This window comes from Lytechinus variegatus, chromosome 1 (genome assembly GCF_018143015.1).
Source record: "Lytechinus variegatus isolate NC3 chromosome 1, Lvar_3.0, whole genome shotgun sequence".
Lineage (NCBI taxonomy): Eukaryota > Metazoa > Echinodermata > Echinoidea > Temnopleuroida > Toxopneustidae > Lytechinus > Lytechinus variegatus.
Genome location: NC_054740.1, coordinates 33,352,470 through 33,379,748, shown reverse-complemented (window position 1 = coordinate 33,379,748; position 27,279 = coordinate 33,352,470). Strand labels below are relative to the sequence as shown.

The following is a 27,279-nucleotide window of genomic DNA, read 5'->3' as shown; positions in this document are numbered from 1 at the left end:
AGGCTTGCCGACCATTGTAGACTTGTTGTCAACACCCAGCATGAATGAGTGCATTTTGTGGTGGAGTTCGCTAACGTTTGAGCACAAATGTGATAAATGAATGAATAAATGATAAATCCATAATTTATTGTTCGAAATAGACTTGAAATTAATTACTCCGAAAATTTGCATTGCCCAGTTGATCGTGGGCCCGGCTGCCGCTGTGCAGCGCCAGATCGACAAGGCTCTATTCCTTTAATCGTTGAACGCCAAACAGGGTAGCAACAATTCCCATCTTTTAACGTCTTTTGATATATATATATATATATGTCTACACTGTCTCTACTTACACAATAAGAAAAGTTATTTTCCTCACTCAATGTAGCTTTCATAAATATTGCAATTTTGCCAATTACTTGGAAATTTGTACAACTCGTCGTGCATCAGACATGCCACATTGCTTTAAATATGTAATTTGGTTTCTTGATTTTTAGTGCATTAATTAAACAATTTACATGTGAAAATGGAAATTGCCTATCATGATAAAAAAAACCTTTGAAAAAAAAAGATTATTGCGCAGATACATTATCTGATTAATTTCACTCGTTACACACAGTAACATGACGAAGAAAAGGGGATCAATTCGCACCCTTCAATTACCAAATCACACCGGAAGCTTCTTTTGGAGTGCAATTCTTCACCCCTCGATGCTCTTTGCGACATCGGGATGCAATTAATTAGAGTTCTACACCCTGAAGGGTGCAGAGTCTTACTCTTTGAGAAAGGTAGAAATGCCTAATTTGAAAGCAAACTTTACGCACCCTTAATCCAGCACCATTTAGGGTACAAATAGGTGTAAGCAATATAAAAAAGGTGCATATTTTCACCGTTTTCATGAGGGGTATACAATAACAGTCATGCGCCCATAACTGTGAGGCTATTGTAGCGTTTAGCTGGCATAGTCTTCGTAGTGTGCACGCACGAATAACGGATTAATCCAGTGTAAGTTGATATTAAGAGGTAACACACCTCGCTCTGTAGGCATAGATTGGAGGAATACATTCTGTGTTCCTCCATTAATAGTTCCATGGTACGAGTAAACATCCAAACATTCGTACGAACAAGTGACGTCGCAAATTTACTTTTCGAAAGTACTAGGGTGTGTTTCATGAAATAAAATGAACAGCGAATTTTGCTTCCTAACATGTACCGAGCCAATCAGATGCATTGATTTCAGTAGCTTATAACAGATGTCAGTGAAAATTGCCGATTATTACTTTCATGAAATGCCACCTAATTTGTTGTATCTTAGATATCTTAAGAAATACTGCTTTTTTGAGTAAAGATCTAAATCCTTACCATGGGTTCATGCATTAATAAGTGATATCCATCAAAATAAGTTTTATAAATCAATTTCTTTCGGACAATTTGAAAAGAACTCAGCATTCGCTCCATAATGAATGATCGAAGATTTCACTATCAGATTAATCACGAGTTAAATTATGGGTACCGATAAATATCATTTTGTAATAATTCGGCCAGCTTTTTGTTATGAGGGCGGTAGAAATCGTCCAAAGCCTTTTTCGTTTCTGATTGTGTCTCTTTGGTGCTGACTTGGACCCATCTGTTTCCTAAAATCTTTGCTTCCTCTAGAGCTGTAAGGGGTCCTGAAAGTGGAGGAAATAGAATGATTATCAAGCTATCGACATTTCTGTTCATATTGGTGATGCTACATTTTGCTATCTAGCTCCATAACTATGACTAATGCTGTTATACATAATGATATATACATGTATATGATCAGATATTCTGTCTGACAATCATCCTTCCGCAGATTAAGTATTTCTTATCAAATCATATCTACATTTTTTCTTGTCAGAAACAAAATAGTTTTTTTCTTGTTCTGGCAGGAAAAAGGAAAAGATAATTAATTCATAGGTGACAACAATATATGATGCTGATCATAATGATAACAATAACAACAACAACAATAGTCATAAATAACAACATCAATAATAATAATAGTAATAATAATAATAAAAACAATGATTATAATCATAATAATAATAATGAATATAATCATAATAGAATCTAACAGTTATCAACTATCAATCATAATTCATTGCCCCTCCTCCTCATTGAATGATCTGTTAATAATGCACTGTTAGAAAATGTATCCTTAAAATAAAAGAAGTTCCTGCAGCAGAGTCTCGAGAACACCTGTAATATTACCAGATTGCATGTAATCTTACAGGAAATTTGTATTTTTTGTATATGGAATCTTACAAATTTCCTTCAATAAAACACCCTTTTCCCATTTTTAAAACAGACCTTTTCTGTTAAATTGCAGAAAAAAAATCCTGTTTTATGAAATTACAGAATGATTCTGTTATTGCTTTTTTTGGCAAAATATTCTCTTTTTTTTCCTGTAAAATCACGGGTTTTTAAACAGCTTTGCGCAGTCACATTTCCCCTAAGGCGGCCGTACATCGAGTCGAAAACAGCCGTTTTATTCAAACCACCTGAATGCAGCTGGTACAAATAAAAATATGTTTAAAGGGGAATCCAACCCAAATAAAAACTTGTTTTTATAAGAAAAAGAAAAATCAGACAAGTTGATAGGTGAAAAATTGAACAATATTGGACAAACAACAAGTTATGAATTTTTAAAAGTTGTAAATATTGGTAATCACTATATTCATGGAGACTTCAAATTGGCCGCATATGGGATGGCATAGTGATGTAAGGCAAGGACTACTCTTCCATGTACTCCAATACATGGCTAAAATGTCATTTTTCCCAAAAGTTTTATTTCAAATTATATTTTTCTTTCATGAGGACATAAAACAATATACTACCTGGATTATATTTAGATTACTGCCCCAGGGGAATGGGTAGTTAGGAGAAAACCACAAATCCCTGATAATAAAGTACATGGCCTATGGGAAAGTTGTCCTTGCCCCTTGTCATAATTTACTTACCCTGTTGCCAATTTGAAATCTACATACTATTAGTGATCTCAATTTTAAAGCAGCTATAACTTTCTTATTGCTTGTCCGATTTCTTTCAAACTTTCACCATTCTGTTTAATTTATTTTTCTCCTTCCCAACATAACATTTTATGGCCAAGGCTGGATTCCCCTTTAAACGGCTGTTTTCGATTTGCTGTGCAGCCAGCCTTTGGGAAATGTGAAAGCGCCATAAATATGCAGTGAAATATATAAATAAAAAATATATAAAGATTCATTCTTCTTGGGCATAATGTGACAATGCCCACCCATTGTAACTCTTTCATTTCCCTAACCATGCACAAAAACTTACTGAGATCTAGAAATTGTAAGATGGTCCTGTAAACTGAGACCGGGTCCTTATGCCAATCCTCGAGTCGTAGGACCAGGACCCCCTCACGGGTATAAACATTGATCCAGTCATAAAGGAATATATGATACAGTCCTACGTTGATGCCTTGAAACGGCGTGTAAGGCTGTAAGAATGATAAAAGTATAAATGCACAAGAAAAAAAACCCAATGATATGAAGAAAAATGATGGAAGGAATTGAACGTTAACTGCAAATCATGTCTGAATATTCTTGATTAAAAATATTTTTAAATAAGTAACTGTCTTTAAACAAATATATAAAAATATCTATTTGAATATATTTGGGTGATTATGAAAAAATCCTCTATTTTTATATTTTTTTCATATAGGCTTAACAAAGAGAGAAGGGGATGAGGCCGGACAGAGACCAACAGACAGATACACACAAACGAAAAAGACTGAACATCAGATATATGGGGACAAGGAATTACTACTGTAAAAAAATAAAATTGATTTACACTTTTTACATGCTGAATCCTTGCAATTTAGATATGTTTAAGAGTGGAGGGGAGTAGATAATAAAGGGAGAGGAGACAGAAGGGGAGCAAGCACTGTAACATAAAACAAAGCTAGAGTGTAGTGGACCTCATTATTGCTATTTTCATCGGTAATTTAAAAACGTAATCAATATCAGAGAGAGAGAAAGGGGGAGAGATGGAGAGAGCGAGCATTTGGTTGTTGTTACTCAAGTATTTCTCATGCTAGTTTGCAGCTGCATTTTTTATGACTTTATCGTGTGCTTTCATATTGTATTTATGTCTATATTTTTCTATTTCTCCTCTGTTAATAAGATTAGTCAAATTGGATTGTAGTTTATTGTCATATTGCGATTATGTTAATTAATGAAAATTTATTTTGACTTTACAATTGATGCAAAAACTCCTGCAAACAAATATAAGCGAGAAAGAAAGCTAGAGAGAGTAGTATTGTGGGCTTCATATCGTGGTTATTGGTTTTTTGTTTTTGTGTTCTTTTTAAACCATAATCAACATTAGAGTAAGAGAGAGGGAGAGGGAGATAGAGAGAGAGGGGGGAGGGGTGGAGGGGGAGGGGCTGCGAGCGGGGGATGTATAGTGATTGATCACACAGGGTTGTGATTTCCCCTTTCCTCTGAGTTTTAACCGATTACAGGTGAGCTGGAGCGTTTAGAATGCTGCAAGGCTAGAATTAATGAAGCTGAGACGTGTTGCCAATCAGTTGAGTACACCGACCTGGTCGAATAACAGGTTTAAGACAAATTTGCTGGGGATAACTGCTTCCGCTAATTCCCTGCCTGCAATACACCCGATATGCCCCCAGGACCCCTACCCCCACAAAACATACAATTAGAACAAAAATATCAAATCAATAAATCATTTTGAAAAAAATCATATATATATATATATTTAGAGAGAGAGAGAGGGGGGAGAGAGAGAGGCGTAAAATAATCCAGGCATTGATGATAGACGTAACTTTCGTAGCTATCGTCAATGCCTGGATTATTTTACGCCTATACAGAGAACATGCATGACGCGCTGCATCACACGTTATGCAAAAAGCCTTCTTCCTTTATATATATACGTATATATTTATATATATATAGTGTAAAGAAATGGATGAAGAGAACAATGATAGGCGTAGCTTAAATCAAGGTTCCCAAGAGCTATCTACCCTTTGGAAAAATTGATGCCAAAAAAATGTCTCTGTCGGGAATCGAACCCGGGCCCCCAGCTTTGAACGCTGGTGCCTTAACCACTAGACCACAGAGACGGGATAGTGGCTAGGGCGACCCTGATCCAATTGAACGTCAGATAGACAGATTTTCGACACCATACCATAAAAAAGCGAATGAAAATTAAAAAAAAAAGTAAGTTGGCGATAGAAATGATGAGTTAATGTCAGATTCTAACCATCAGGCCCAAGTGTGTCACAAAGCGAAATTTCTTCAGATTGAAATCTACCTAGTGGATTGAGATTTCAACTCCACAATACACCAAGAACATAAAGAAACTAATTCCACTTCCGTTTTATTGGCGAACAAACCCAACGCTAGGCCTGCAGCGATTGGAGTGTCAAAACACGCAACGCCTCAAAATGTACTATTTCATGTTTTTATCAGATCTATGTTTGTTCCGTTTGTCATATACTGTACTTCATTTTTTTTCTCCATTCCTCATTGTGAGTGAGCAGCCTTTTGGGGGTTTCTTCTATTTTTCAATGGTGTCATGTTTCAGCGTGCTAGAATGAAGGATGTAAGGAATGAGGACGCGACAACAAGAATTGTCAATAAGAAAATATTCAGGTATCAAACGAGTACAAACTCAGGTGCGAAAAGAAGTACAGGTAAGCGGAAACGAGATCAAGTGTTAAAAATTCTAGGAAATCTAGTCAAATATTTTTTTCTTTAAAATTTCTCCTAAATTATTTCAACGGAACGACCAACTATCATAGCCATGACGACTTTAGTCATTAGAAATTTTTGTTGAAAGTTTTTCGTTGAAATACTTTCTCTTTTTTTGTATTTATATGTTTTATTGGGTCAACACTGACCAAAAATAAACAAAAATAACAAATCAAACTTGAAATACTTTCTTGAAATTTCTACCAAACTCATAACTTTATACATTGCTACAATTCAAATTCTATTCACATCACCAAAATATACAGTTAAAATAGTTGAATCAATTTGAAATACAGTTGAAAAAAAATCAATATAGCCGATCTCAGTATATTGACAATTACCCTCGAATCAAATGACTCATTCGATTATTTTGTAATACAAGTCAGGTTAAGAATAGAGGAAATGTATAAACAAACAAAATTGTGTACGCGAAGATGACTAAAGTCGAAAGGTGAAAGAGACCATGGCAAGCATTGTTGATTTCTCATCTCGTTTAATCACATTGGCCAAACATAATGACAATGCCGAAATATTTGTTGTGGCATAATACTTTCTTAGAATGTCAGGAAAAAAGAGCGGTTACCAGAGAGAGTCGTTCGTGAAATCATGCGTAGCTTAAAGCTATATACCTCAGTCAGATTTGCTCTACGGCGGCCGTATACGGCAAGTCGAAAATAGTCGTTTTATTCATTCTTATTCAAGCCACCTGTATGTAGCTATTACAAAAAATGTTAAAACGACTGTTTTCGACTCGCTGTAGGCCGCCGTAGAGTAAATGTGACTGAGAAATTAATGGTAACATTTCCCGGTGGTAAGTAAGCCTAAGGTAAGTAGAATGTACAATGAAAGAATGACAGGAAGGGGCAAAGGGGAAGCATTAGGGATTGAGGCGTGGAGCCACAGGCAGCGTGTAAAGGCGGAAAGAAGAGGTCATAGAGCCCGAAGCAGAATGCGCTACAATGCTTCTGAAAGAGCACCGTCTTCCAAGGGGAACAGAGAGGGGCAATTCTCAACTTAAATGCTGTTTAGATTTAGACCTAAAACAGGACACTCGAATATTCATGAAAACTGGGCAATTCGGTATCTTCCTACATACAAATTCCGAGTGCGAAGCGCGAGCAGAAATTTTTTGATATACTGATCTGAAACTGGATAATTTATGCACGTTTTGAAGAACACGAACAAGTTGCGTATCTCAATTAAAATGCGTGCTCGTGTTCTAGCTTTAGACCTAGATTCTGGGCATTGTTAATACATTTTGTTAATGAAGATGAATGCGAGCGCGATCTGAAAAAGGTCCATTTAAGCACTCTTTCAAGCACTGTGTAGGAAAATTGCGAATTTGACCCGAATTGCACTTCATAAATGATGTGAACCCCTAAGCTCGAGCTGATATTTTTTAATTAGGCCTATTATTTTGACCTAGGACCGGGTCACTCTAAGAACTCTCGTTATTATATAAAAATTATGACTATATCTTCCTATTCCTCTTCCTAAGCATGAAAGTGCGAGATGAAACTTGTCGATATTCCATTCTGACAAAGGGACACATATAGGAATTCATAAAAATGTTATCTTATTAATTAATATAATAAACGTAATGAGAGCGCAAATAATTTATGTAGATATCAAGGCCTGAAAATTGACATTTTAAGCACTTTTGTAATTATAAACAGGATGCATGGGTAAATATATTTTTAACAGTTGATGCGAGCGCAAATCACGAGCCGAAATTTTTCATTGATAAACTGTCACGAAAAGAAGTTTGTTATAGAATTATTATACAGGTGTACATACTGTAACTCAGTCAAAATTCGAGCGCGCAGCGCTAGCTGATACGTATTGACAATTAGACCCGAAAGGGATATTTTTAGAACTTTATGGAATACACGAAGAGAAAATAGGTACTCAACAAATCAAATAATGCGAGCGCGCAGCATAAGCTGAAAATGTTGATATTCAGACCATAAAACGGACATTTTTTCATATTTATTTGTAAATCAAACAAAATAATAAATGCTCGATGTACGACTCAATATATGTAGTATATTGACTTCAAATATGATATTTTAAAGCTATATATATCAGCCTATTAATCAAGACATGTATCATCGGTGAGGCAATGCGAGCGTGAAGGGTTAGCGAAAATTTTATATATAGTGACATGAAAGATTTTCTAACTTTTTGAGACTTCGATCCTCTCATCTCATTTTATTAAATCGCCTTCCTCCTCTTTTTTTCATTTTCTTTTTCTCCTCTTTTTTACCCCGCCTCTCCCCCTTTCCCCCTTTTTTTGCTCCGCCAATGGGGGGGGGGGGGTCGGGCCCCGTTGGATCCGCCTATGAAGAAATATTCTAATTTTTAATACATTGTCATGTGAACAAAGATTTATTCCTCTCTGAACATTTGAAATTACCTATGTTTTAACATTTGTGATTCACTCAATTTGGTCGTTATTGTCAAAAAGTGTAAAAATTTAAATATCGTATGACATCTTATTCAAACAAACAACAATAAAAAATAATGAGGGGCACCATTGAATCTCTAATTTGCATACCACTGAGTTGTGCATAATGTGAAGAAAGTGAGAAAAGTTTTGAAACAATGATAATTTCGACGTCCCCCCCTCCTTCAAAAAAAGGAAATAAATAAATAAAATAATACCAAGATATTTCCTTGCTTGTTTTTCGGCTACACCCGGGCGATGAGTCCTGAACATGATTAGTTGATTGCGTCATTGCTTTCTATACACATTTCAAACTTATAGGAACCAATCAAATTCATTTCCTAAAATTGATATTATGGTAGCCTGAGCAATATCGTCATACATTATAAACCTTACAATATGAACAGAACTTACGCATCCAAATGCATACGCGCAGTATCTCTCGTTGTGTTGTGTCATACAACTGTTATAGCATTCTATTGATGTCATTGCGTTCATATGCCAGTCATCTGGAGTATTGAAGGGGTGGGTGTAGTAGTACCACGACCTTGCTCTGCAACATAAAATAATAAACAAAAATGAATGATTAGGTAAATGTGTTTCATGACAAATCTATATGGATTAAACATAATACGCGCATCCTTCTTAAGCGTATGTAGTTGACAATGTTGACAACGTAATTATTGATCTTGAGAAGAATGCCCCAACTTGTTCATACATTAAACAAATTCGACATGCCAATGGATCTACTCCAGCGATGAGCGATGAGATTCGAACTTCTTGTAATAGGCCTCTATGCTTCAATCACGACACACTCTTAAAAATGTTGGGCAACATACTGTCCACACAACAATTAAATATATCCAACTTCGGGTAATTTTCAACCAATACTGTGTAGTTTTCACCCAAAGCACACATTTATTGGTTTTAAAACTACTCAGAATTTGATAAAGTTTTAACCAATTTTTGTGAGGCAGTATGTTTCTCAACATTTTTAAGAGTGCAGGCAATTTCTTAAATGAAGAATGTTTGCTATCCATGTTAAAACCCATGTTTATTCTCGTTCCTCCCTCTTTGAGAATTCGAGTTTTTACCATTGGAGGCCTTCTGTAGATGTTTATAAACATAATTTATATAAATATTATTTTGCAGCCTGCAGTATGGCATTAAGCAAAATAATCTACACTCTAAATATTGGGTAAAAATGCTCCATGAGGGTACTTTTGTGTCCAACCAACATTGGGCATTTCTTTTGGGCATTTTTATTTATCCAGTGTGATGAAAATTTTGCCCATTCCAAATTAATTGCTGCCTTTTTTTAACCTGACTGGACAATGTGCTTCCCGCACTGTCCCATATTGCTCCAAAGTGGTTGGACACATATTATTTTCCCTCGTGCTAGATAAAAATTTACCCAATATTTCTTACAGTGTAGGATTTGCCAATGGGTGGAATATAGCCCAATTTTTCGTCGACACGTTTGAAGTCTGTCTGGCTCTGTAAGCAGTACAGGGAGTAGGTTTTTGTCCCTTAAAGCCGTTAATGATAGGCCTAATTCGGGGATCTGTAACGACGATTTTAATCCACTTTTCTCTTTTATAATCAACATAAATTAAGCAGTGCTGTTAACAAGAATTTTGATATTCAAGAACCCCCAAAAAGATTGCAAATTGAAGTTGACACCGACAATAAGCGTGTTCGGAGCCCGATCTGAACGTATACAATTGCAGTCAGACACTCGCAACTCGAGAAACAAAAGCATCTAGTGTCGGACTCTTTGATAAAATTTTAACAAGAAATTTTCAATCTTCAATTCAATGTTCCTAGATATTTATAGTCAAACATGAAACAAAAAATACATTGGTTATAAGGCAACAAACAAATTGATAACATGATTGCCGCCAGTGTTTTGGTTCGAAAGAAAGTGCTGGCGACATGCCAGCGGATCATCGCAATCAAACTCGAGTCTTTTATCTTTTTTGCCCATGTCTACAGCTCTGTGTATATGATAATTAAAGAACAAGTCCACCCCAACAAAAACTTGATTTGAATAAAAGGAGGACAAATCAAAATCGGATGTAAAATAAGAAAGTTATGACATTCTAAAGTTTCGCTTCATTTCACAAAACGGTTATATATGCATATCTCGGTCGGTATGCAAATGAGGGAACTGATGAAATAACTCACTCACTATATGAAATATTTTTATTTTCTCGTCATTGTCATGTGAAATGAAGTTTCATTCCTCCCTGAACACGTGGAATTCCATTATTTTAAAATTTTGTGCTTCCGGCAAGGAGGTCCTAATCATCAAATTCGTAAAAATTGAAATATTGTATAATTCAAACAATAAAAAACAAAAGAAATAGTGAGTGGGTGACATCATCGACTCTCTCATTTGGATGTAACTGGCTCGTTCATATAGTTATTTTGTTAAAAATAAGCGAAACTTTGAAATGTCATAACTTTCTTATTTTACATCCGATTTTGATGAAATTTTCAGCATTGTGCTTGTCTGATTTTTCTCTATTGATTCAAATCAACATTTTTCTGAGGTGGACTTGACCTTTAAAGACTTACCGTTGCGGCCTCGCATTCCGGTACCCTGCTCTATTTGTGAACCATTTTCTATAATCATTATGGTTTATTCTTAGATTCCCCTTTATCAAGCCTTAGAGGCTTTTGGAATGCCTTTATCTTTCGTTATTTTTTTTAAATGTCATCTTAATGTTTCATGAAAATTTGTGTTTATTTATGTTCAAATGTATGATAAATTGATAATTGTATGTCTTTACATGCATACATTATTGAAAGAAATAAATGAGATTATTTCCACTCTCTCTCAACTCAACTCAACTCAATACGACTAAATGTGTTATGATTTACTCGATTCCATATATCTATTCTGTATTTTGCAATCTTATTTTTAAATCATTCGAAGTTGATCCCGGGTTTCGAAGGAAATTATCTTTAATTTTTTCCTGATAATAATCAGAAATATATATTTTTGGGGAAGAAATCTGTTTCTGAAATCTATGGGAATGCCAGCGTATATTACTAAAACCACGAGGATGGCGTTTCCCCTGAAGACAAAAGTCATCTTAAAATATTAGTTTCTTTCAGCGCTGGATTGGATGTTCCTTCTTGATCTGTTTGACCCTTTAGATTTAAAAGGTTAACTGATCAAGCCTACATTTTGCAAATTGAAAGGAAAAATAAGACAATTGTCTTTGAACTCACTACAAAGAAGATTATTTTACAGAAAAGAAAGACGGAGAAAATTCGACTCATTATTTCTAGAAAACAAATTCAATGACTTTTAATTCATGGAAATGATCGCATTTTCTTAGAAATAGTCAAATTTTTAAGAGCGTTTAGAAGAAATTTGAAAAGCTCCAAGCCAATATTAACATTGCATATTTCAGTGAAATGAACGACGATGTTTTCTAATTTTAGTATTTAGTATAGTATTTATTTCAAACCATATCAAACACAAACAATAGTACAGAATACAACATCATAGAACTCAGAATGATAGGTTTGGGACCCCAGTGAAGCACAGCTTGTTAACGGGGCCCCTTTACATAGTAAGTAACATATTTACAATGGGTGTATTAAACTTACATGTAACTTAAGAATAAATGATTTGACAGTATAATAAAAGGGGTAGGTTATAAAATAGAGATGTTTCAGCTTGCCTAGGGTAACCCTATTAACAGCCTCAATGAAGCAGGGCCAGGACATTCCCCAAAGTATCAGACAACCTCATTCATTAAAATCGGTCAAGATTTGTGAGTGCATAAAAAATGCTTAGGAAAGGACACCTCATCAAATGAACAGGAGCCCCAAGAAAACCGAAACACCACCCTTTTTGACCCCTGTATCGTTCGTGCTTCAGGAAAACAAAAATCAAACAGCGTAGGAATGAAATCTAAAGCTAATGCTACATGATTAATCGATGCACAAACAAATGATATACTAGCTGGTTATTGTTCATCATTCAATTAAGCTATCAAATTTAAACGGAGACGACGGTTTGTATTTGACTGATACTGAAAAGGGAAATCACGATGTATTTCATATATAACACGTTTGCTATTTAAAGGTCCACCCCAGAAAAAACTTTGATTTGAATAAATAGAGAAAAATCAATCTAGCATAACGCTGACATTTTCAAAAAATCTGCTCTAGAATAAGAAAAAATTGTGACATTTTGAAATTTCACTTATTTTTTTTCACACAATGCAGTGATATGCAATGAGACAGTCGATGATGTCATTCACTCACTATTTCTTTTACATTTTTATGGTTTGAATTATACAATATTTCATTTTTTTCAGATTTGACAATAAGGACCAACTTTACTGAAACATATAGTATTTAACAATGCTAATTCAACATGTTCAAGGACAATGAAGGAGGAATTAATTGATGTTCACTTGACAATGTGGAGAAAATTATAATGAATCATATTTTGTTTAATAAAATACAAAATAAATAGTGAGTGGATGACGTCATCAGTCTTCCCATTTGCATACCAACCAGGATGTGCATTTGACTGTTTGACATCCGATTTTGATGAAATTTTCAGTGTTACACGCTCGTTGGATTTTTCTCTTTTCATTCAAATCAATTTTTTGTTGGGGTGGACTTGTCCTTTAAAAGCTGAAGTCGTAAAGAGTTCATCAGTCAGATTGGGTCTTTGTCAGAAGAAGTGTTCTTTTTTCGTTGGACCTCGCGGCTGTTTAACTGATTTAAAGAATTTATATGGACAGACAGGCTTGGATTATAAGCTCCTTAGTAGGACCTATAGATTACCTTCACTGATTAGAGAATGTTTGTCATCAGCTACTGACCCATTTTATTAGAATGTATTAGACTGACACCAGTTTCATCTGAGTAGAGCAGTTAACATGATAAGGGTAAAAGTTAGAGTGACGCATTAAAAAGAAGTTAGGTACACCGATGGAGGGGAGCGGCTCTAAAAACAATCTACCCAAATATAAATAGTTATCCCTTGTCATATGGACATTTCTATTTAAAAATAAATTGACTATTCATTCTTGTCAATAACAAAAGATTATTATCTATTACACTATATATCTATCTATCTAATTATCTACCTATCTATTTACCTGTTTGTCTGTCCGTATATCTATCTATCTATCTATCTATCTGACGATGCTGATACAAACTATATACTGCTACTGAATCAAACGATCGGATAGGTTAATGTATATAGGAAATTAAACTTCAAATTACCATATTCTAATACAGACTGATCGACTGAAGTAGTAAGTAAGATTATTAACAGAGATAAGTGTAAGATACATATAGAAACATAAGGAGATTAAAGGCAAATCAGTAATCAATAGGCATGAACCTGGTCATGTAGGATTAGCTAGTGTTACTGGGCATGTTGGGGGCGCTGTGACAATGCTTAGCACCCCCAGTAACAGCAGAATAATCCGCCGTGGACAGGGTCCTGTCAATAGGGGAGGGATTCAGAAAGGGAGAGAAGGGGGGGTGCTTGTGAGACGAATTTGATTGAAAGGAGTATCACAAGACAGACTGACATACCTTTCTGTAGGATTTCTTAAAATGATGATTATCTTAGCTTTGGGTTGAATGGCGTGCAGCAATTCCGCGTTAGTATAAGGAGGATCCGTGGCATTTGGGTTTTCCTCGATCCAAGCGTTGCCGATCGAGTAGGCAGTACTGATCGAACCGTCACCTAAAAAGGAAAAAAAAGATGGTGGTGGCACGGTGATGACGAAATAGATTAGGATAATTATGGTAATTAATATAGATGTAAAATTCCTGACTATTGTTCTGCGTCAATCCAGAAGCACTATACCTATTTAATCTACTCAACATGTTCAAATTTGATAACAGATAAAGGTAATGCTTTATAGATAATAATACACATAATTGGATATGGTTACCATTCCTTGAAATAGGAATCCTAGAAATCTGTAACGCAATAATCATCAAAGAATTTTCTTCATGTTACGTTTATTTAAACAATACATGGTAGGCCTACATCTGGTCAGCTCCATGACAATTGCTCCGATGTAAAATATGTACGTTATAAGCCAAACATAAAATGTGTAACCGCCAAAACTATAACCCCTAATCCGTCTCTTATCATTATTCTGAACGAAAAACTCTACTAGAATCCTAACTCTGTAACAGTACGCCCTATGAGTTATCAAGACCAGAGCAAATGTCGCAGGGGCAAATGTCGTAGGAGCAAACGTCGTATGAGCAAATGTTTTGTTACCGTCTGCTTCAGGTATATTCTCCGACAAAAAGGTCTGCGGATAAAAGTTATCAATCTCTTTGTCTTCATACCCGGCTACATGACCTTAAACTCTGATAGAGGTTATCATTGAAGTTCGCTGGTTTGAATTAGAAATTATTTTTTGAAGTAATGTGTACATTATTATTTTGTGCATGCAAATGACGACTCATAAAATATACCTAACTATGTGGAAATTAAGTAGGATGAATTTAATGAAGCAAGAAGGCGTCTTTACAGTATATGAGATCCAAATATTATTGATACGCTTTTATTTTATTTGCTGATATTGATTTGTATTTTGAATGGAGATAAATCTAATTGCATTGAAAAGAATATTACAACGTTTTGGTATTATAGAAACTTACCAAATACCGCGGGATGATATGTTTCTCCCGAAGTTTCATTGATAACCGTAGCTTGATGAACCTTTTTCACAGCAAACATTTTAAACCAGTTCAGATACCATCTGATGGAACTATCATCCGTGTCACCGGTCTTTTCACGAACCTGCTGTACTAAAATCAAATGTGTGAACAATAAGAGTTATAGTAACAATCTGTGGTGGGTCCAGGGGTAAATAGGGGAACCGGCACCCTCTCTTAAATGAATCGCCAATAAGAGAAGGCACTGGGCCCCCTCCTATTGGATCCGTGATGATATTTCAAGATTTTTTATTGTTATTATTATCATTATTTTTGGCTCGTCATATTTTTATGAGAAATATTTTACAATGCGTTGCGATAAATTGGGTTCCAAGGCATTTGCTCCGCTCTAAACTCCACACAATTATCAAATGACCAACTTTAACCCTGGATTTAACTTTATAACAGGTCGTGTGGTCCAGTGGTTAGAGCATTGGACTCATAATCGCAAGGTTGGGAGTTCGAATCCCAACTCTGCCATTGTCTCCACTTTGATAAAAAGGCAAGAGACTGATATCTGTCGTCTTTAATGTCAGCCACTATGACTGATTAACCTAGACGTAAAATGTTTCATATGTAGTTGGTTACATACCAGCTTGGCGTTAAATGCTGTCCTGCCGAGTTCCTACGGGAGTTACCACAAGCAGAAACAGAAACAGAAACCTACCCTAAACCTAACATAAAGCCCTATTGCAACCCTAATCCCACCATCTTATAGACTGAGCAAATGTCGTGTCGTGTCAAGAGCAAATGTCGTGTCACCTAAAATTGGGTTTGTAGGTATGTCATATTTTGTAAAGATAACTCTTTTTTCTTTGCAAAAATGACGTCGTTTCTTGTCCACGAAAAACCTTCTTTCCCTCAAAGAAATTCAGACAAATAGAAGGTTTCCTTGACCAAAGAAGAAGAACAACAACAATACCTTGAAGTAATTATGACTATAATACCGCATGTCTTTGGAAGTAATTAAACCGGATAGACCGTGCAATGGCAGAGAGAAATCGGTTGGCATGGTTGTGATTAGGCCTAACATATCCGTGAAACAACAACTCTCGAGAACATTATTTGTAAAGAGGGCGGTAGACATGATTTAAAAGGAACGGTATTGAACTCTTATAAGCATCGCATTCTTTCTACATGGATTTAATGTATTGATTAACATTTTCAATACTTTTACATTTTCATCATCTTAGTCCACTCAAAATAGTTTTTTCACAAGAATATATATCACGATCTTCACAATTGAGTTGTTCCCAACTTACTCATGGCTGCAGAAAATGAATGAAAGCGAACGAAACACGTTGTGCGGTGACATAAAAACATTGTGCCCACCATCTGACCATACAAAATCAGAAGGCAGGTCTGTGGGTCATTATACACGATATCATCACGCCATTGTTAAAATCGGGTTCATGGGGATAAATGGGATGTCGTCTATACGGAATTTCAACGTTTCAAAGTTATCACTTTGTTAAAAGTAATTTTGGATTTGTTAAAAGTAATTTTGGATCCAACGTCAGATTTCGACTGGATGATGATGATAATACACAGTAAAAACGCTGTTTGAATTTTTCATACAACGCTAGTTACCATGTATACAAGTTGTTTGACATTTTAGACCATGTTTAATTTATTGAAAATTAAATTTAAAAAATTGTACATCCGATTAAGGATCATTATTTTGATCCGTTTCAGCATTGGATCATTTCGATGCGGAAAGGGTAAGGTCATATTTTTGGTTCCGGGTGAAAATAATCCTTTTCGTCTATTTGATCCAATTAAGGATAGTTTGATCCGTTTCCGTCTGACAGAAACCGTTCAGCCCTTTCCGGATCATTTTTTATCCGGAAAGGGTAAGTTCATGTGATAAGGAACGGTTATAGATCAAAATTGATCATTTTGTCTCACAAAATTCTGATCAGTGCTTTCTAAGAGTATGTATTATTAATTTTAAACAAAAATCGAAAATGGGGCCATTTTGTGCACGGCAGTTTCCAACCAGACTTTCTTTCGACCCTTCATATTTACATAACATCAGGTCATTGGTGATATGGATACAGATGCTCTATCTACCCATCTAACTCAATGCATACGTGTAAACAAGACTGGCCCTCCCCATAGAAAGGATCAAAATAATAGTAATAAATGTGAGAGTATACCTTCTTCACCATGAGCAGCGAGTCCGGTCCAACCAGTACGTCTCGGTCCCCACCAATGCGGTTCTTTGGGCAAGTCAACTATATCCGGGTGAGAGGTCAATTTCTTCCATAAATCAGTCGTACCACATTTTGACATCCCGATGAGATAAAAATAGGGCAAGCAATTTAGTTGGTTCGTTGAGTCGAACCAACAAGGGTTCTTGAAGTTAGGTAAGAAAGTGGTCGGAACATTTTTAGTTATCTGTCGAAGGGGGAAAAGAAATGCAAATTAATATTGATTGGTTACAATGGAATCGATTGAGATTGATTCGATGATTCATTGATTGATTGATTGTCTGTCTGTCTGATTGATTGATTGATTTATTAATGGATTGATTGACTGACTGACAGATTGATTGATTGATTGATTGATGGATGGATGAACGAATGAATGAATGAATGAATAATAATTGTTGATTGATAGTTTGATTTGTTCGTTTGATTGAATGTGTAAGAGTTTTTTGTTAGCTTTGTTTTTGTTTTTGTTTTTGCTTTTGCTTGTTGGCATCTTCCTCTAATTCCCATGCCTCAAGCAAAATATTATTGGAAATTAATGATGAAAAGCTGTATAAGAAAGTAATATTTGTTTTCCTCAATTCCATTTTCTGTAGAATATAGGTGTATACTATTCGAGCAGAATGAACGTCAAAATGGTTTTACATCGGTGGTTATAAAAAAAATTGTGATCCCATGATTTCGGACGGGGAAAAAATGGAATACGTCGTCTACTACGAGAGATGCATGTATGGGAATTTGATTCTTCAACTTCACTTTAAAAAGAGATTGAGTAAAACTTATCCAATATTGTTTGACAAGGGAACATGCATGTTTGTTGGGTAATTTTCCCCCATATTATATATGTTTGTTGGGTAAATTTCAACGCAACATTGCGTAAAATTAAAAACATATATTATGTATCATTTTACCCAGCAAACATGCATGCTCCCATTTAACCTAATATTGGGCAAACTTTTTTTAGTGTTCGATTATTAACATTCGTAAAAAGAGACAATAAAGCAATTCCAAACGGAGCAATGCTCTTTTTATTTTCTTATGGTCACGGAACTTACCTTTTGAACTTCTTTTCTCAACGCTGGTTCTGAAATAGGGTTTCCCTCTGCATCTAAAACCTCCAAAACGATGCTGCCTTTGGGGGTGTCTGCAGCTGTGTCTTTTCCTGTCGTGTTCTGTGCAGCTTTGATAGGATCGGCTTCTGGGATGTGTATTTTCTCCCTAACCTGCTGAAGTTCCACCGGCACAACTGACTTGCCGTCTCTACGGGGAATTTTGACCGAAATGAAGTGATAGACGCAGAAGACAGTCACCGTTGTCATTAAGATCAATAAACATCGACATAAACGTCTCTTCTGTGGGTGAAATTAATTTTCAATCAAGTATAGTTACAGATACGGTAGTAGTATAGTAGTGGAAGTAGGCTATATAGAAGCAGATGAATTATTGGCAATTAACATTTTAAACTTTTCAGAATCATGTCAACTATATTGCATAGTTGGAGGGATGGAATTTCTGATTATTTTGATGCATTTTACCATTGTTTGTATCATGCGATTATGACTTAGTACCAAAGCTTTATAGGCTAACATGCATGGCTCTGGTCCCCGTCTTAAAAAGAGTTGCGGATCTATGGAAAGCCAGCAACGTCAAAATCTAACATACTGGTTTGTTCAAAATATTTTTTAGCAATGATGTATATTCATATACAATTCACTGTTTTCTTGACAGTTCAGTATGCTTCTCTTTGTTTTCAAAGGATATTTAGCAAATTTCTGATAGAAAAATTATGACATTGATGGATTTCCATATACTTGCGACTGATCAGAGCAATCGTAACTGTTTGTAAGACGGGGTCCTGATGTTACACTTCCAACATTTACAAAGCCCATTGTAAATGATGTGTTACATCATATGGAAAGAAGGACCGTAATCAGGGGCGTCGATCCATTTTTCAGATTGGGGGGGCAAAATCATGAATCAATTTTCCAAAGGCGCTCGATCACACAAACACACACATATGCCTATATATATATGTGTACATATATAATATATATATATACATCTCACCAGCAGATTAATGCGAGCGCGAAGCGCGAGCTGAAAATTTTGATATTTCGATCTGAAAAAAAAATGAGTTTAATGGACTTTTTAATAAAGAACAAGATATATATATCCAACAAAAGATTATTGCAAATCGAAGTAGTTCTTTTGAGGTTTAGAACTAAAAACGGCACCATATTCACCTATTTCATCATGGAAAGTATGGGTTTTTGTTACAAAAATGATGCGAGCGTGAAGCGCGAGCTGAAATTTTTTGATATTCCAATCTGAAAAGGGGACATTTTGAGCACGATTTTAGACGAAGAACCAGTTGGGTATCTCAATCTCGCTTGCTGATTTCTGTGTAACATTACAATCTTATTTTATTTTTAGCACATGCGGAATTATTGGGGGGGCAAAATGATATGTTTGCCCCCCCAATATTTTCATTGGTGGGGCGATCGCCCCCCTGCCCCCCCATAATCGACGCCTCTGACCGTAATCATTCTCGAAGTAAGAAACGTTTATATCAATGACGCAGCTTTAGGTATAATTTATTACGAGTGGTAGGCATATCATTCTGAGCATGAGCCTTACGAAATATTTTTTTTTAAACAAAAATATCAAAGTCTCAATCCGAAGATAAAGAAATGTTAACTAAAAGGGCAATGGCACCTGACAAGGTGGCGCCACATGATGGGCGGGGGGGGGGGTAATCGCCCTCTGTGGTGTTATTTTTAATTACAAAAAAAGAGAGGAAAGGGTGATGACGAAGAAAATGGGAGGTAGGCATAAGAAGAGATATTTTAGTCACTCTTATCAAATCGAGGAAAAACGTGACGCTCAACCTGCATCGTCTTACCCCCTATCAGTCTATATGGCACCGCACCTGAAACTTGGTAACATACCTCAGTCACATTTGCTCTACGGCGGCCATACGACGAGTCGAAAACAGCCATTTAATTACTTTTTTATTATAGTAACCTATATAGCAAGTAGCTATTACAAAAAAATGTGAATGAGGTACATTATAACGATTTGATGTTCCCTTACCCTTATCATCATTCCTCGTTAAAAGGATGACGGTTCATCAACGCATATTGTTCTTCTTCTCCAGAATCCTTAAGAATGGTAAAAAATGAAAAAAAAAAGGTAAACTTTTATGGTATAAAACAAAGGGACGGGCCATTCACAAGCAAAATCAGTGCAGTCTTTCCACACTGAAAAGGAAAATTTTCGTTCATTGAAAAGATATTCTTATTTTATGTTTGTAATTTGTATCATTTTTTTTGGGGGGGGGGGTAGCATTAAAAACAGACATACTGAAGCTTTTAGACATGCACTCGTCGGAGAACAATCGCATGAATGCAGGGAATGCTATAACGAAACAATATATAAAATGATTTATTATGTTTGTTTCGTTCTTGCATTCTGTTCATTCATGCGATTTTACTCCGATTGGTACATCAGTATGTCCATTTTAATACTTTTTTTCGATTTGGCAGTATTAAACATTTCATTCAATAATTCAATTTATTAGTGTAAACAAAATGAAATACATAATAGATGAAAAAAATCCAACTGCCTAAACACTTTTGTAAGATTTGAAAGTTAGATGAGATACTCTTTAACCATTTACCATGCCTTTAGATATAGGCTTTCAAAACTAATCCAGAAATAACTTACTTGTATGAGACTTCACAATGATCTTATTATCCGGGCTATGGTGAATTTATCTCTTTTAATCTATTTTGTTCTGGGTGTGCAATAAGAATGTGACGTCAATACTTTGATAAATCTTCAGCGAATTTGGTGAATTCATCTCTTTTAATCTATTTTGTTCTGGGTGTGCATAGGGAATGTGACGTCAATACTTTGATAAATCTTCACCGACTTTCTATATAAAGGACGATCATATTCTTATTCTCTTTCAGATTTGAATTCTTATGAGGAATAACGTCTTTGATCCCTGTTAGACCAGGGGTTCTCAAACTACGGCCCGCGAGACTCTGCTGTTTTTTTTTAATCACTTTTAAGTCAGAATATGAAACAAAGCTCAATATGATTACATTGTGTATTCATGTAGACATAATCGTAATAAAAACAATGGCAGTCAAATTAATTTGACTTTTAAACAAAGTTTAGTGGGGTCATTTCTGTCTGTTCGATCTATACTTTCTTATTAGATGACCAGCGCTGTTCTCACCATGTTTGGATCTACATGTATATATACAGGTGCGAAAGTACATTTTCCGCAATGAACATTTTAAAGAACTAACTCATACCAAAAAAATACCTTGACAGGGGCCGCGGAACGGTTTTTAAAGTAGGGGAGGGGAGGGAGGGGGTCTGGCCATGCAAAAAATCACAATCATATGGTAATTTTTAGGCTTTAATTTTGAATACATGGTTTTGGAAAAAAAAGTAGGGGTGAAGCCCCCCCCCCCACTTCCGCGGCCCCTGCTTGACCAGTGAACATTTGCACCAGTGCCTCCGTCTGGCAATTACAGCTTTTGTGTCAAGGTTCAAACACCTTGTTGCTGACAGTCACTTTTTCCATATTGGAAGTGACTAGGAGACTGACATCGTTGTGAGAGTCTTCAACAGAGATGCTCTATTATTCATTCTACTTTGTTGGATTAAATGCTCCCAAAATAAGACAATGGCCAGATTGCCTAAGAGAGCATCTAGCACCCAGACCGCAATAGGGTCTTTGCGCTTCGCGCACATTTTTTCTAAGTTTCCACTTCGCCCTTGCCCTTTCAGGTTTACTTGGAGTCTCATCTGGCCCTTCAAAGAAAAAGTTTGAGAACCCCTGGTATAGACACACAATATTCCGGGCCTTACGCCATGTGTAACAGGGTATAATGACCTCAAGGCTTCAAATTGCAGGATTGAAGGCGGCTCAAAAACAGACCACGTATCGGGGCCGGTTTCAAACACGACTCACATTTTATGTAACAGGGTCTTTTTAACTTTGATACAATAAATACAATATAATAAAATGCAGATAACGAGAGTAGTTATCCAGACCTCCATCAATCACCGTAATTTTCATATAAAATTTTTTTCAGACTATAGTTGGAGATACTTCAGGGGTGGTGAGTGGACCACGTTCGACCACAATCAGGGAAAGAGTTTCTTTTGTGACAACCGCCCTTTACCCTAACCCTTAAACGCTAATACACGATATTTCACTTGGTTTTACAGATTTCGCAAACGACTTTAAACAAATTGATGCCTAACTGCTGTTGCCTCATTAACTTTTGTAAATGGGTGTAATTAGATTCATTTTTAATGTTTCATTTCCTATATCAAAATGGATATAAAATGGAAAAGAAAGTATGGCCTTTGTTTTGCTACTACTTCCAAATAGTGATCAGTCATGCATGAATGATTATGAATAGTTATGCAACAATGTATATATTTTCAGACCTTGCTGTGATTATTGGATAACAAAGACTATACTTTTCTCTTTAATATGATATATAATTCATTAGAGTTGATGAAAGACAGGTTACAAATTTTGGACTTTCCTCATAGTCCATCCACCCATTTTTCAGTGTTTTTGACAATGTACAAAATTGTAGGCACTGTAGGCTAATATGTTTTCACTTTGGGTGGCTGTCGCAAAAGGAACTCTTCCGAACATGTAAACTAATTTTTAAACATTGATTATCAAACTTTAATTCAAACAAACTTATTATGTTCAAGTGTAGACATTACTTTTACTCACATAGGCACATACTCCCTCCTACTCCTCGAAATAAATGTGTATAATAATAATAATAATAATGGTGAAAAATATATCCGAAGAGTCCATTTTAAGGAAAAGTACCGACCCTTTTGAACATATTATGTACTTCTAATCCTAATGTAGTGTGGCCAGAGCGGTTAAGGGCGTGGTTCTAAGAACTTACAGAGACAACCTCACTCAGTGATTGCCTGTGATGAACTGCCCTGGGCTGAGTTACTTTAAATCTCAGGGGTTTATTAGGCATAAAATATTAACATGCATGATTTATATATAACAAAGGACAAAAATGAATATTCAAATATCAAAGATTGCAAATAAAAGAAATACATGAATATATACATGGAAATGAATAGCTGCTAATGAATATTAATGAACTTAAGTCAGAGGGAGAGAACCAATCAGAGAATAAGAACTAATAGCAAGAGTGAAGTATGAGTGAACATGAGCATGAACAAAAGAAATGGATGGAAGAGTGAATCTGGTATGTTGAAAGGAATGTAAAGAAGGTGATGGAAGAAAGGATGGAATTTTGATGACTAACAGAGAAGAGAGGATGATCAAGAATAATGAAGAACACATCTATTAAAGTAACATAACTATTCGAACTTAAAACCCTATTCACACAACAGCTCTACACTATGTTGAAATACATTCCCTTCACGAATTGGTCCCATATATTCTAAACATCATTGGCCAGTCTGTCTTTTATATACGTGGTCGACACCAAACGATGCAGAGGTTCAAGGTTCAATGTTTTATTCATATCAACATTTCACATTTTCAACAAAGTCAACAACTCAATACAAACAATAATATTATTCAATACAAATTATCATAGATATCGTAAAATGTGAAATGTGTACCTAATATAACAATGGAAAAAATACTATAAGGTATTCTTGTAATTGGTTCTAAAATAATGACAAAGAGAGAAAATGAGAGATGTGGATATGATGAGCCAAAAGTAAAAGCAGAGCTTGTTGGTGAATATAGAGTATAGAGTATAGACTCACTCACGGATTGGAGAGTTTGAGAGTTACAGACCAATGTCTGCTCCTTCGGAATGATGGTGATGAGTGTGGTGGTGGTGGTGACGATGGTGATTGGTGATCATCCGTCCAATGACCGTCGCAAAGTGATCTCTTCCGACACTCTGCAAGCTCTGACGGAAACTAAAACTGTGGGGTCAATGCAAAACCCACTAAGTCTGTAAATAACCTGACCATAAAATAAAATGTTTTCCACTACAACGACGAATGACTAAAAAACAGACACCTTAATTCAGACCATGGATCCTACTAGAACCATGTTCAGACCAAAACTACACAACCTCTTTTTTCCCAAAGCTATTGGGTTTTTGTATGGTTTAGAGAATAGAGTAAATAAGAGGCTTCTTTAGCTCAATGCAGACATGATAATAGTATAATAGATGACAATGGGTGGTTCGCTACGATAACCAAGTCGGTCTTCTTAAGACCCATCCAAGCCTGCAAATTTCTGTGCAATACTGGCACATAAAAGCCAGGGATTCATAGTGACTATACCAGTAGGGGCCGCTGAACGGTTTTGAAAGTGGGGGGGGGGGGCTGACCATGCAAAAAATCACAATCAGATGGTCATGTTTACAGTTTTGTACACGGGTTTTGATAAAGGTGCGGGGGTGGGTTTGGACCGGGAGTGCGGCTGAAGGCTCAAAACCTAATCCCAGAAGGGTCATTTTGGCTAAATTAGGGAGTTTCATCCAAAAAGGGGCCATGTTTAAAGGTGGGATTAATAAGCCAGTTCGTAGTTCCTTTCTGCGCATGATCAAAATCTTCTACGCATGATCAGAGGAAGGTCATTTGTACTAAAGTGACATGGTGGTTTAAATCTAATGAGATTAGCACCAACTTTGATGTCTTGATTATTTATATATTTTTTTGAATTGTAGTTCTCATTTACATCCACAAAAAACAACAATGCGTCAACGAACGACTGGTATTTCACAGTTTGCCAAGTACATTGTGCAACATGCTATGATCTGCATTCAAAGTAGGAATGCAACAAATACCTTCATAAAGTGTTCATTGGTGTGCTATTCTAGTCACCTGGTCTATTCAATCTCTTCATCCTGCTATGCAAGGCAAGCTTACGTAATATCTTGCTTTGAAATCTGCCTATCATAATGAAAGAAATGAAAGGCCATTTGACCAAAATTGTCCATGAAGTAACTACGAACTGGTCTATCGTCTAAGTGTCCGATCTTCCCCTTGTAGTATCTTTGACCTCAGTTATTTGTGATCATCCGTGTGATTCTTTGTTCATTGCTCAGCAGAAGTATGTTCACGCGCACGCTGTTCTGCTCCAGGTCGTTTTTCTCGGGAAAAGGCAACATTGTACGGGATTTATTATATACTTCGATGAAACAACGGTAGTTTCTAACATTTTGATCCCGGATTTGCAGGAATATATGCACCTAAGATATTGGAGGAGAATAATGGACCCAGCATGTTAAAGGCCAGTATCTAAATATTGGGGGGCATGTTTAGGGATTTTCCAGCATAACACCACACCCCATATCAGAGGCGTCGATCCTGGGGGAGAGGGGGGCGGGGGACGATCGCCCCACCAATAAAATAAAAAATCCGCATCCGCATGTGCAAAAATAAAATAAGATTGTAATGTTAAACAGAAATCAGCAAGCGAGATTGAGATACACAACTCTTTCTTTATTTAAAATCGTGCTCAAATGTATAAAAAATTTCAGCTCGCGCTTCGCGCTCGCATCATTTCTGTAGCAAAAACCCATTCTTTCCATGATTAAAAAGGTGAATAGAATGTCCCGTTTTCAGTTCTAAACCTCAAAAGAACTCCTGCTTCGATTTGCAGTAATCTTTTGTTGGATATATATCTTGTTCTTTATTAAAAACGATTAAACTGTCAATTTTTTCAGATCGAAATATCAAAATTTTCAGCTCGCGCTTCGAGCTCGCATCTAATGTTGTTTTAGATACCCATCTTAATCGTTGGTACCAAAAATGCTTAGAATATCAAGCTTTCAGGTCAAAATATAAAGAAATTTCAGCTCGCTCTCGGCACTCGCATTATATGATATGTATCCTCATCATGAGTTACTACAAACAGTCCTAAACAGGTAACTTTTTTCGATTTTCAGGTCAGTATACTAAAAAAATTCAGCTTTAATTGTTGATTAATTTGTTGGTGAGATTTGTGTGTCTCATGAGTCATATAGTATATATATATATATATATATATTGTGAAAGAAATTAATGAAGAGAACAATGGTAGGTGTAGCTTAAATCGAGGTTCCACAGAGCTATCTACCCTTTGGAAAAATTGGTGATGCCGAAAAAATGTCTCTGCCGGAAATCGAACCCAGGCCCGGGCCCTACCATTGTTCTCTTCATCCATTTCTTTCAAACAATATTTAAATAATAGAGTTGCCAAAGCTGTTATACATGTATAATATCACACATTTATATAGGATGTGTGATCATACATGTACAACAGCTTTAGCAACTCTGTATGTGTGTGTGTGGGGGGGTTGTTTGTTTTGTGATCGAGTGCCTTCGGAACGTTGATTCATGATTTTGCCCCCCCCCCCCATCTGAAAATTGGATCGACGCCCCTGCCCCATGTTTAGGGATTTCTTCAAAAAAGCGAGACATTCCAGCGGCACATCCCCGTATGCCTTATTTCGTGAGTACCCCCCCCCCCCGTTTCCGCGGCCATTAACTTCCAGTATTGTACAATAATCAAACTTGAAGTTTGCTGACCAAACTTGTGTAATACTGGGCAACTGCAACCTCCAAATGCAACCTAATTTCTTTGTAGATAATTCTTGATCATTTCAGACCTCGCAAAAAAAAGGTTATAGGTCTACATGGCCCACTATGTGAGTGATGGAAATAGGTGATTACATGAATCTATGCGGAGCACCATTTAACCGGACATGGTGGCTCAGTGGTAGAGCGCCCGCCTCATGGACGGGAGGTCTTGGGTTCGACCCCCGGCTTGAGCCCCTCCCACTTTTTTTCCAAAACCGTGTACAAAAACGTAAAATGACCATATAATGATTGTGATTTTTTGCATCTCAGCCCCTACCCACTTTTGGCTCAGCGCCCCCCCCCCCACTTTGAAAACCGTTCCGCAGCCCCTGCTATGGTATACTGGTGAGAAGGAATATGCACCTTGGTGCATGTGGGTGGGTGGAGTTAAAAAAAAAGAACAACGGGAGCGAAACTTGAATAAAAAAAAGATAAAGAAAAGGATAGAAAATTAAGAGAATTGAATAAATGGGAAAAATGTACAATAGTACAAGGATAAAAGGAATAAATGGATAAAGAACGAAAAGGGGAT

The 27,279-nt window shown here is 36.2% G+C and overlaps 1 protein-coding gene across 2 annotated transcripts; it reads right to left on the bottom strand.

The window, feature by feature from the left end:
• Window positions 1–253: 253 nt before the first annotated feature.
• Window positions 254–24,368, bottom strand: LOC121411932 (carbohydrate sulfotransferase 15-like). Of its 2 annotated transcripts, none has more exons than XM_041604850.1 (9): window positions 23,934–24,368; window positions 20,217–20,284; window positions 18,179–18,475; window positions 17,070–17,310; window positions 14,854–15,003; window positions 13,765–13,918; window positions 8,599–8,737; window positions 3,301–3,463; window positions 254–1,646 (listed from the first exon to the last, which is right to left on the bottom strand). In XM_041604850.1, the coding sequence occupies exons 2-9, from the start codon at window positions 20,226–20,228 to the stop codon at window positions 1,480–1,482; spliced, it is 1,323 nt and encodes a 440-aa protein (XP_041460784.1). In that variant the 5' UTR covers window positions 20,229–20,284; window positions 23,934–24,368; the 3' UTR covers window positions 254–1,479. The 2 variants fall into 2 exon arrangements, with proteins under 2 accessions (XP_041460784.1, XP_041460777.1); XM_041604843.1 differs by having other exon boundaries at window positions 23,938–24,368.
• Window positions 24,369–27,279: the final 2,911 nt, after the last annotated feature.